Source organism: Mastomys coucha, unplaced genomic scaffold, assembly GCF_008632895.1.
Source record: "Mastomys coucha isolate ucsf_1 unplaced genomic scaffold, UCSF_Mcou_1 pScaffold14, whole genome shotgun sequence".
In the NCBI taxonomy this organism is placed as follows: domain Eukaryota; kingdom Metazoa; phylum Chordata; class Mammalia; order Rodentia; family Muridae; genus Mastomys; species Mastomys coucha.
The window spans coordinates 135,891,790-135,903,676 of record NW_022196896.1 but is presented as its reverse complement, the minus strand read 5'-3'; the positions used below and the strand labels follow the sequence as shown (position 1 = coordinate 135,903,676).

At 45.2% G+C, this 11,887-nt stretch overlaps 1 protein-coding gene across 1 annotated transcript in view; it reads left to right on the top strand.

Moving 5' to 3' along the window:
- The window catches only part of Emilin2 (elastin microfibril interfacer 2), a 63,906-nt gene that overhangs the window by 23,873 nt on the left and 28,146 nt on the right, over positions 1–11,887 (top strand). Inside the window, exon 3 of the mRNA XM_031368720.1 lies at positions 10,887–11,062. Coding sequence (XP_031224580.1) covers positions 10,887–11,062 — 176 coding nt within the window. The remainder of the gene's footprint in view (positions 1–10,886; positions 11,063–11,887) is intronic.

Genomic DNA, 11,887 nt, shown 5'->3' with positions numbered 1-11,887 from the left:
GTGAGCAGTACTTTCCACTCTTGATACTTGTTATGTATTTAGAACCTGGTGCAGGATTTGGGCGATGACAGCATTCTTCCATAGAGAAAGCCTGCTCTCTTAGCAGAGTGCAGGTGAGTGAGAATGGCTTCACATCACCATGTTATTCACAGACTCCGAGGGTGTAAGAGGTACAAACATTTTTTTTTATTGAATATTTTATTTATTTCCATTTCAACTGTTATCCCCTTTCCCGGTTTCCCTTCCAGGAACCCCTCTCCCCTCCCCCTTCCCCTGCTCTATGAGGGTGCTCCCCCACACACCCACACACTCCTACCTCACTATCCTAGCATTCCCCTACACTGGAGCATCAAGCCTTCACAAGACCAAGGGCCTCCCCTTCTATTGATGTCAGACAAGGCCATCCTCTGCTACATATGTAGCTGGAGCCATGGATCCTCTTTGGTTAGTGGTGTAGTCCCTGGAAGCTCTGGGGGTTGGGGGGGCGGTCTGGTCGGTTGATATTGTTGTTCTCCCTATGGGGTTGCAAAGCCCTTCAGCTCCTTCAGTCATTTTCCTAACTTCTCTGTTGGGGTCCCCGTGCTCTGTCCAATGGTTGGCTGCAAGCATCTGCATCTGTATCTGTAAGGCTCTGGCAGGGCCTCTCAGAAGACAGCTATGTGAGGCTCCTTTCAGCAAGCACTTCTTGGCATCAGCAACAGCGTCTGGGTTTGGTGTAAGCATATAGGTACAAACTTCTTACTTCTGACGCGTTTATCCTTTCTCCCAGTGTGGTCATAGCTTAGAAAACACAGTGTCTCCGTGTTTTGGATGATGATGACTTTAAAGTGAGTATGAGTTGGGACAACAGAAGAACCTCTTATATCCACAGAGAAGCTTCTTCAGTCTCTAGGTTTTCTGTTTCTGAGTGATTGCAACCTTGTTATTGGTGCGGCCTAAAGGCTTGCCACAGTCCAGAGACTTTGTTGAAAGGCCTGGAGTTGATTAGTAGCTGGATGGCACAGCCAAATCTTGTATAGCATCAACCACTCCAAAGTAGTTTTGAGAACATGGATGGGGGTGCATTGAGCTTTGAAATGGGAGGGATGGAGGTTGCAAAGCCATGGAACATCTGGGTTGAGTGAAGGAGAGCTGTGGAATTATGGTGATTTTTGTAGGAGTGTCCAGACAATTCAAAAAGAAAGGGAGTGATCAAAATAGAGGTCTTAGGCTGTCAAGATGACTTAGTAGGTGAAGGTACTTGCCACAGAGGCTGGCAAAGAGAGTTTGGTGCCCAGACCCTACATGGTAGAAAGAGAGAACTGATTTGTGCAAGTTTTCCTTTGACCTACATATGTACATTTTAGTGTATATGAATTTACACACACACAGACATACAGACACACAGACACAGACATACACACAGATACACATATACAGACACACAGACAGGCAGGCACACAGACACAGACACACACATACACACACACACGGACACACAGATATACAGATACACACACACACACAGACACAGACACACACATACACAGACACACAGATACACACACGGACACACACACGGACACACACACGGACACACAGATATACAGATACACACACACACACACACACACACACACACACACACACACCTAAAAATTAGATTCTTCTTCAGTAGCTCTGAGTGGAAAGGCTGGCTCACAGACCCAGGCCAGCAGATGTTCTCATGGTCCACACTGTGGGAACACGAGGATGAGTTCATTAGGGAGTGACTGGGAGCTGGCTTCTCTGTGATTTCTGCTGCTAGGAATGTGGAAACAGAGTAGAGGTATGAGAACCAAAGCAGTATATATGGGAGGAACAGCCTACAACAGAGATGGGCCTCCCATAGAGAGCTCTTATTTAAAAAACATGTGCGCTAGCTCAGGCTCAGACTCCCTTTTCTTTCCCAACGCCCAGTGACTTGATATGGGGATGTATTTCTCAGAGCTAGGAATGTGGCCTCCTTGGAATACAGCCTCAATCTATAGTTCATGGACTGGATGCGGCCAGCATCAGATAAACTCATTTGAGTTGCTGAGAAGGCAGGTCCCATGCTTGAGCAAATGATAACAGCTCCATTATCTGCTGCAGATGAGTCGGGGCAGGCTTGACACTGAGCCACATAGTTTTCTTTAATCCTTTTTTTTAGGAATGAAGATTTTTTTTTTCTAGGATAATTATAAATTGTGGGGGAAACCTACTCATTACTCTGTATGATCATGGCAAAATGCTGAGTGGGTTTTGAAATCTAACTTGCTCCTAAGTATGTAAGAAAATTAATTCAAGAGGAAATAACAAAGCCATCAACTTATAATCATGCTTTCCCCCAGCAACTGTATCCTCATTCCAGGAACCAGAATGCCCTTTCTAGAAGGACATTTCCATTCTGAACACATTGCTTTGATCTAGGATCTGTTACTTTACATTACATACAAAACTTTCTTGTAATCTAACTTTAATCAAGACTCATTAATCTGACATTTAGATTCATGTAGACATTTCATATTTCAAAAAAAATATCTTGGCTTAAGCATTCTGGCCTTTTAAAGTTTAGGTGAATTTTCCTTTAGAGCCAAGCTACATGTTTCACATTTCTTTCTTCCATCTCAGGTTCTCCATGCAGCGATCCAATTAAAAATGTGTAATGTAGCAGAAAAGGATGAAAAGCTTGACTTTGAGTTTGTATTTTAACCTGTAAGGAGGACCTTGGCTTGGAATGGAGCCATGAGAGGGACCTAGTGATCAGAGTCCATCTCCTGGTGTTGCATAGACCATGTTTAGAGATGGCCATGGTGTAAAATGACCATTTTGACTTTCAGTCAGACACAAGATTCAAGTGTTTTGAAATTCCAGCACTTCAGTGTTGAAATCACTTCCAGCTCTATGGCCCTCACTGCCTGACTGCATTTGCTTTTGGCAGAGAGTCAACAAACAGAAAAAGCTCATTTATTTACTCATTCACTAACAAAAAAAAACCAAAAAACAAAAAAAAAACCCCACAAAAATAGGAAAAGCATGTCTGTGGTTCCTAGAAAATCAGTCTACCGTCTTGTCAGTTTCTCAAGGAGGCCAAGTTTATAGAAGTGAATTGCTTGTAAAATGGGAAGGAAATTCAGACACGCCCTGCAACATGCAAGAACCACCAGGGTGTGAAAAAAGCTAGATAAAAAGACAAGTGCTTTAAGATGTACGTGAGGCACTGGGAGCCATTGAATTCACAGAGGAAGTGATGACCAGGACCACAGAGTGTGGGTTAGACGTGTTAGGGAGTACGCGTTTGGTGGCTATAGGGTTTCCATTTGGGAAGTTAGAGAGAGGAACGCTATCCACAGACCTGATCCTATAATAATGGTCTGGATGGAAGCTGGGCAGTGGTGGCACGTGCCTTTAATCTCAGCACTTGGGAGGCAGAGGCAGGCGGATTTCTGAGTTTGAGGCCAGCTTGGTCTACAGAGTGAGTTCCAGGACAGCCAGGGCTACACAGAGAAACCCTGTTTTGAAAAAACAAAACAAAACAAAACAAAACAAAATGATCTCCATGGGCTGGGTGAGAACATTTACTAGGATATACAATGTTCTGGGTTTGAATCTGTATCAATAAAATACATAGATATATAAATAAATGCTAAAGTACTAAATTTTATGTTGTATGTATTTTAGTGCAATTTTATTTTGAAAGAGTGGCTGACTGGGACCTGGCTCAGTTGGCAGTGCTGGCATCACGTCACAAACACCTGAGTTTATGTCTCCAGCACCACATACGATTAGGCGTGGTGGTATGATCCTAACACTGGGGAGATGAATGAAGGATGAACAGTCACACTCAGCTGCACAGTGAGTCCGAGTTGAACTGAGGTCTAAGGGGGAGAACTGAGTTGGCAGCACATGGATTTCTTTCCTGGGATGTTCTGGGATGAGTCATTCTTTATGGTTCCTCCTCCATCCTCCTAGGTTGACTAGCCAACAGGACTGCATATGACAAACTGAGCCAGAAAAGTTGGCTTCAGGCTGTGGCAGGTCAGTGAGTGGAAAGGAAAGAACTTACTAGAAAGTGTGTTCTCTGGAAAAGTACCAGGCTGAAGTGTGTCCCCACAGGGGTGCTGGGCTTTGGATCTGTGCCATGTTTTAGTAAATAGAATATAGGTAAATGCCAAATGCAGGGTTAGGAGCCTCAGTTGTTGGTTCACTGTGCGGATGATCCCTTAACAGCAGCCAGTGGTCCTGTTGGCAAAGACTTTTCTTTGAGCTCCATTTGGTGTGTTGTACAAGCTGTCTGTTCCCCTCTGCTGGGCTCAGAAAGTATGGTTTAACAGAGGTCAAAAATCAAGGTCTACCAGATGAACCCCTGTAGCTTCCTGAACTGTCTCATTTATCATCTTCAGCAAACTCTGTCTGGTGGGATTTTCTGTGGTAACATTTATACTCTTATGTACTTGAAATGTGGCTGTTGGAATTAAATATTTAATTTTATTTTAATGTAAATGTAAGTAGTTTGTGTGACTAGTGGGCACCTTGGACAGAACAGCTCTGGGTCATCCTTGGGTGTGTGGCTCCCCTGTAGTCATCTTGAACCTAGGACCACACAGTCTAGTTTAGTTCTGGGAAGACTGAAGAATTCGCAGCTACTTAGACTAGAGGAAAAAGTTTTCTTCTTAAAATAGGATATTAGATCACACAAACTTGGACAAATACAGTACTTTTGCTTGATTAACCAACTATTAATCCAATTCATGATTAATGACTTTTCATTGAATTCCTGATATATGACATGCTGTATTTTGTAGTGATGTTTTAGACAATGCAGTATAATTCAGCCTTAAAAAGAAATGCTCTTTCTGGGCCATGGTGGTGCACACCTTTGATCCCAGCACTCGGGAGGCAGAGGCAACCTGAAGCTCTGAGTTCAACGCCAGTCTGGTTTACAGAGGAAGTTCCAGGATGGCCAGGGCTACAAAGAGAAACCCTGTCTTGAAAAACCAATAAACAAACAAAAAATGGTTTTAAGTTGCAGTGTAGCTCAGTGTCTGCCTATTCTACCTGTCAAGTCACAAAGATCCAGGAGGAACTAGAAATACCCCTCGTAGCAAAAGAAGCCAGACTGAGAAGAATGCTGTGGTTATAGTTCTTCGACATTCTGGAGCAATGAGGGAGAAAATAAAGACCAGAGACCCTTGAAGAGGAGGATAAGGAAGGATAAGTAGTCAGGGACTTTTAGGGTAGTGAAACTGCCTATAGGACCCTGCAGTGGTGGCTATAGGCCACTATGCATTCATCCCAAACCTCAAATGCACAGAGCCAAGCATGAACCACAGTGTGGACTGTGGGCTGCGGTGATGGTGGTGTGTACATACAGGTTCTTTAACTGAAACAAATGTCAGCCTCAGCTGTAGACAGGGCTCCTCCACACATACAGGGTGCTGATATGGTCCCAACTGGGAGAGCCTGGGAGGGGAGCCAGGTTGTGACCTGAGTCAGCCTGTACTCTCTGCCTCGACTGACCCTTGTCTGTTTCCTTGGTGTGTCTGCTCTACGCTGGGGACATTAGCTAACTGTCTCAGTCAGCAGTTAGTGTGCCCCTCCCTTGTGAGCACAGATCAGGCACTCGGGGACACAGTACTACTTTAGCTTCCCCAGTGCACAGAGGCTCTAGGTTCTAAAGAGGTGGGTGGGTTCCTCCTTAGAAGGAGGGATTGGAACATTTCATATCTGCTTGAGGAGTTCTGAAATGTCCATGAAGTAAAGGCCTGGACTACTTTTGGTATGGTGCTTGGGAAGAACTGGGCCTTCAAGCCAGCAAGAGCTCTGTCACTAAGCCATGCCCCTGAAAGTTTGTAAAAGTTAGTGGTAGGGTTGTTTTTTCTTTTTCTGCAGTGCTCTGTGTGATTAGGGATCCTGGAAATTATAGTAGTGGCTCCTCCCAGCCTCTGGAGCCTCTTAGGCTGGTGTTAAGTTAGTGGGAACCCCATTTTAGCTGTGGTCTATGGGGTTTGGCTAATCCTGTGTTGTACCCTAGAGGTTCCTCATGCAGACCTGGGGACCCCCTACCAAGGACCAAGGTCACCTCAGGGTCCTTCCTTTCACTTAATGTAGGGAGAAATTCCTCTGAGCTTTTGTGTCAAGAAGTTGCTGCCTGATCTTTCCCAGCTGTTGCTGCTGGCAGAATGATCTCTTCCTCATGTTTACCTTGAGATGTTGTCAGGAAGGCAACCTGAAGGGTACCACAAGATCCCTGCAAAGGCTGATGGGCAGCAGATCATGCAGTCAGAGCAGGGTGGGAACTCAGGTGACTTGGCTGTGGGATGAGCTGGTGGCAGCTACGCCCTTCCTTATAGTGACAGCACTTTGTGAGAGCTGGTCCTTCCTCACCCTCCAGCTCCTGGTTCAGGGTTAAGGGAAAGCTCCAGTGGGGCATATGGGGTGCAGTCTACCTCTGTTTTCTTCTAAGAGACAGAGTCTGTTCTGCTGGGTGCAGCCTTATCTGAAAGGTTCCCTTCAGGCTGTCATCTACTGGCAGACACGTACGCAAACACATTTTCACATTCCACTTTAATACTCTGAGGAGCAGAGTTTCTCTGAGGTTACGCATTCCTCTAGCATGAGGTTCTCCTTGAGTCTGCAGGATGTGCAGCGCAGTCATCCCTCTGTGTGCAGGGATTCCGTGGGGCGGGGTGGGAGGGAGGCCAAGGCTGGCGTCTACCTGGACTGAAGCAGATGCTCAAGCATGAGTCTGCTGTGCAGGGAGAGGTCACATACTTCCTCCCACAGGGTTTAGGGCTTTCTGGAATATCTGCAGGTGGGATGCTGCTTTGAACTGAGGGAAACAGCCAGAGAGTGGCTGGCTGTTACTGCATGCTGGCAGGGTACGTGTGTTACAGAAGAACCTGGGAGTTTCCATTCCACCCACTTGGGCAACTCATCTTACCCACAAGTCTCTGTTTTCTTGCTTGTGACAAGCAGGAAAGATACATAGTAGAGCCAATGTGACTGTCTTTTAATGTTTAAAATTATGGTTATGTGTATGAACCTGTGAATTTATATACGTGAGTATGCATAAGTATGAGTATGTATAAGGGAGCATTGTGAAGGTGTATGACACTGTAAATGAGCATGTGTGAGAGTGTATGTGTCTGTATGTGTGTGTGTGAGAGAGAAAGAATGTATGTGTGTTTGAAAGTGTGTCTGTGTGTATTAGTGTGAATGTGTGAGTATGTATGTGACAATGTATGTATGAGAGTATGAATATGAATGTCTGTATGTGCATGTGTGTGAGAGTGTGCATGTGTAAATGTATGTGATATGTGAGTGTATCTGAGTGTGTATAGTGTATGCATGTGTGTGGTGTTTGTGGTTTGAGTAAGCGTGTCTGTATGTGTGAGTACAAGTGTGTGTTTTAGTGTATATATCAGTGTGTGTATGTACGTATTAGCATATGTATATGTGTGAATGTATGTCTGAATGTGTATGTGTGTTCATGTGTATGTGTTAGTATGTAAGAGCATGAATGTATATATGTACACACGTGTGTGTGCATGTGTACATGTGGATATCAGAGGAAGAATTGCCTCTTCTCTTCCACCATGTGGATCATGCAACCTGTGTGAGGTAAAGCTCATGTCAGGCTGGAGGGCAAGCGTCTTTACTCACTGAGCTGCCTCACTGGCCTGATCAATGATACTCTGAAGAGTGTTCCTGCTCTGAGCTCTTTATCCCTTGTGATTGCCCTTTCTTTTCCCTTCACTTACTAGGGTTCCTCTTTGGTTGATCTCAGGATCATCTCTAAATTTGTATACTCTAGACCCATCCTAGGCCCATTTCAGAAGCTCCTCTGGGGTACAGATTGTGACACTGGAGTTGAGAACTGCTGCCCTAGGGACAGCTAAGCAGGAGCTTTCCAGGAATTCTGCAGTGGGGAAAGCCTTCATGGAGGGCTCAGGGTTGTACTTCTTTCTGACCATTCGGAAAGATTGCTCCCTGTAGGAATTCCTGATTTTCCCAGGAACATAAACTCTTGAGTGCACAGCTCCAAAGCTGGAACTTGGCCTGGAGTTGCCTGGCTGACTGAGCCCCGCAGTAAGACACCACTGTGTTCATTCCCCCTTGAGCAGCACACAGCAACCCCAAGGAAGTGATGTGAAGCCCATTTCTTTCTGGAACTTGGCTCACAGAGAAGTCCAGCTGCTGGCCTAGTGTGGAAAGAGAGAAAGTGAGAGGATCGAGAGGAGGTGGCTCCAGGCCAGAAGTTGGAAGTTGGGTTGTGTGTAGGAAGGCTGTCCTGTGTGGTTGGGCTTTTGTCTACACTTGAGCAGAGATCTGGCTGAACCCCTTGTCTCTGGCCCTCATGTGTGCCTGAGCTGCTGGATTGTTATTGTCCCAGGGGCCAGCCACAGGATTATCTAGCTCCCTGGGAAGTTCTCTGGTGTTAAGAAAACACATACTTTATTTGTTTATTTATATTTATCAAAGCAAATCGCAGGTCCATGCTAGTCAAGGGGGGTCAACCACTGTGCCACACTGCCACTCCTGGCACATAAGCTGTGAATAAGGCTTCAGAGCCTCTCTGGTAGTCAATTAGCTTTCATGAAGAGAAGGTTTGCTTTGATTCAAGATTTCAAAGTTTAGTGTTAATACTTGGCTGGCTCTGTTGCTTTGGGGCCTGAGTTGAGGCAGCAGATCCTGATGGAGCATGTGAAGGGCTAAGGTTTTAATGTACTTCTGACCATTGGGAAAGATTGTTCCCTGTAGGAATTCCTGATTTTCCCAGGAACATAAACTCTGAGTGTACAGCTCCAAAGCTGGAACTTGGCCTGGAGTTGCCTGGTTGACTGAGCCTCACAACAAGACACCACCGTGTTCATTCTGAGTCCCCCTTGAGCAGCACACAGCAACCCCAAGGAAGCAATGTGAAGCCCATTCACATCCCCTTCAAGCACATACTCTCAATGACCTAACTTCCTCCCACTAGGTCCGGTCTCCTCAACGTTCAACCACAGGCTGGTGATCCAACCTTAGCCACATGGGTCTTGGGGACATTCATCTAAGCCTAGCAGCTTCCAAATTTCTGTCCTTGGCAGTATGGGTCAAGGCTCCTTTATAAAGAGGTGTGAGTGCCCTTGCTGATGCCCCACAGGGAAAAAGGTACAAAGGTGATTATGGGGGCTCACGGCGGGCAGCAAGGCTTCAGGGATGTTTCCGGAAAACACAAAGCGAACAGCCCGGAGTTGCACCGGAAAAGTATTCCGAAAGAGCTGTGAATTGTAGAACTGAAATTGCCAGTAAAGTAAAAACTCATTCCGAAGTTTGGTTAGTGCCTGTATTGAACAGATATTGTGGGGATGGATTGTTTCCCTGGAGGTAAGATATGGAAAAACCGCCAGCCTGGTCTACAGAGTGAGTTCCAGAACAGCCAGGGCTACACAGAGAAACCTTGTCTCGAAAAACAAAACAAAACAAAAAAAGATATGGAAAAACCAGATCTGATGGCACTCAGGAGGCTGAGGCAGGAGGATTGCAAGTTGGGGGCCAATTTTGGCTACATAGCAAGACTTTGTCCAAACCGACCAACCAACCAACCAACCAAATAAACAAACAAACTACCCACCAAACCAAAATAAAACAATAAAGAGCGGGGAGGGACACAACCTACCAAACTCAGTGCTGGATGGAAACAACTTAGAGGTGGAAGGATTTATTTTGACTGACACTTTTGGAGGTCCAGTCCATGACTACATGGATCCACACTCTTGAACAGAACTATTAGCAGGGAGAGCATATGATACAGGATGGTTGGGTATAGCAGTAGGTGATTAATGTTACTCTAATGGCCTTGGTGGCTGCCACGTGTTCCTGTGTTCCTCGATACCCATCCCAGTGTTCTGGGTTCCCAAATGAAAGACACACACACATACACACACACACACACACACACACATACACACACACACACACACACACACACACACACACACACACATAGCATTCATAGCCTTAGATTTTAATATGCCTTAAATAGCTCAATAGTTGGACCACTCCAAGACTTCTACATGGCTAATACCTCACCCTCCCTCATATTCTTGAGTTATTAGTGAAATCTATATTCCCTCTTTGTAACCCTAGACTCAATGGGGGAAAGAGGGGAAGCTGGGGCCACTCTTCCCTGGATCTTACATTTTGGTTGTCTCTGTCCTGTGCTTTTCCCAGCATGGCAGTTCTGAATCCTCTTCCTCTCTCTGTCTCCTTGCCTGCAAACCCTGAAGTCCCACCTCTGACCCCCTGCCCAGCCATTGGCCTCTGGTGACTTTATTTACCAATCAGAAACAACTAGGAGCAAGGACCCTCAGCATCTTTTTTTTTTTAAGGTTTATTTATTTAATGTATATGAGTACATTGTAGCTGTCTTCAGACATACCCGAAGAGGGTATCCAATCCCATTACAGATGGTTGTGAGCCACCGTGTGGTTGCTGGGAATTGAACTCAGCACTTCTGGAAGAGCAGTCAGTGCTCTTTACCACTGAACCATCTCTCCAGCTCGACCCTCAGCATCTTACATGTGAATTCTCATGCAATTTTGGGGACTCAGTTAACATAAGTGTTAGATCAAATCCACAACAGTTGGACAGGACACAGGGTGTGTGTGGAGAGAAGTAGGCAAGGATAACATTCTTCCAAGAGCCCATCTCCTCCAGGTAGGCCCCACCTAAGGCCTTTAAAAGCCCCCACAAAAGTGCTACCATTTAGGGACAAAGTATTTATAGCCGAGCCTGTGTAGGACATTTCACATCATAACAGGACAGCAGCATGGGAGGACCGGAGACTCTCTTAATAACTACCGGTCACTAAAGTGAGACCCTGTTTTCTCTGTCTTCAGGTATCGGGTAAACTTCAGACCCAGATTTGTCACTAAGTACAAGATAGTGACACAATTGGAATGGAGATGCTGTCCTGGCTTCAGAGGAGCAGACTGTCAAGAAGGTCCCAAAGACCCCATGAAGACCCCCCGACCCCCGCCAGCTAGACCAAGAAACGACCTGAAGAAAGCCACAGGTAATGCCTCATTGGTAACCTGCTGTGCATGGCCACATTTGATGTTCCTGGTGTTGATACAAATGGCAGGGTCTATGATGGATGACTGAGCAAATGCTCATGGAGGGATTGTTACTTAAAGGGGCAGGAGTGGTTGGGTGACACATATTTATTTCCTTGCAAGTAAATTGCCTCATTAGGGCTACTTGTACATTAGCCAGGAGTGGTGGTGCACATCTGGGGGCGGGGGGTGGGGGGCAGGAGGATCACTGAGAGTCTGACACCAGCCTGGGAGATCTTGTCTCAATAAATGAATAAATCAGTGAGTGGATAATATAAAAATGAATAGACTTGTTCCCTGTCTGTTTGGATGAGCTGTTTGCAAAGCTGAGCCCAAGTCAGAATTTTCAGGTGCTGCTCACCTTTGCTCTTAAGCATAAGCTGGACAGGGTAAACTTCTATGGGTAAAACTTATTTCCTTAGTATTTTGCCTTTGAATCAACTTTATTTCCCCTCTTCTTAATTTCAACAAAATGCAAACCAACTTATTCTGTGAAACTAAATGTTAAATTGTTCTGGTTTTTACTTTTCCATGAGGTGCTTCAAGTTTTGAAACTAGTAATGAGGCACATAAATTTTATTACCAAAGTAATGTATATACATTAGTGAATGTTTGTAAAGCACAGGAAAAAAATTTTTAATTTAAAATAGTACATTTTTAGATACTGAATGTTTAAGACATACAAAGCAATGGTTTGATATACTGTGGAGTGATGCCATCATTAAGTTAGTCAGTCAATCCCCTCCCTCTCCCCTCCCCTCTCCCTCCCTCTCCCTCCCTCTCCC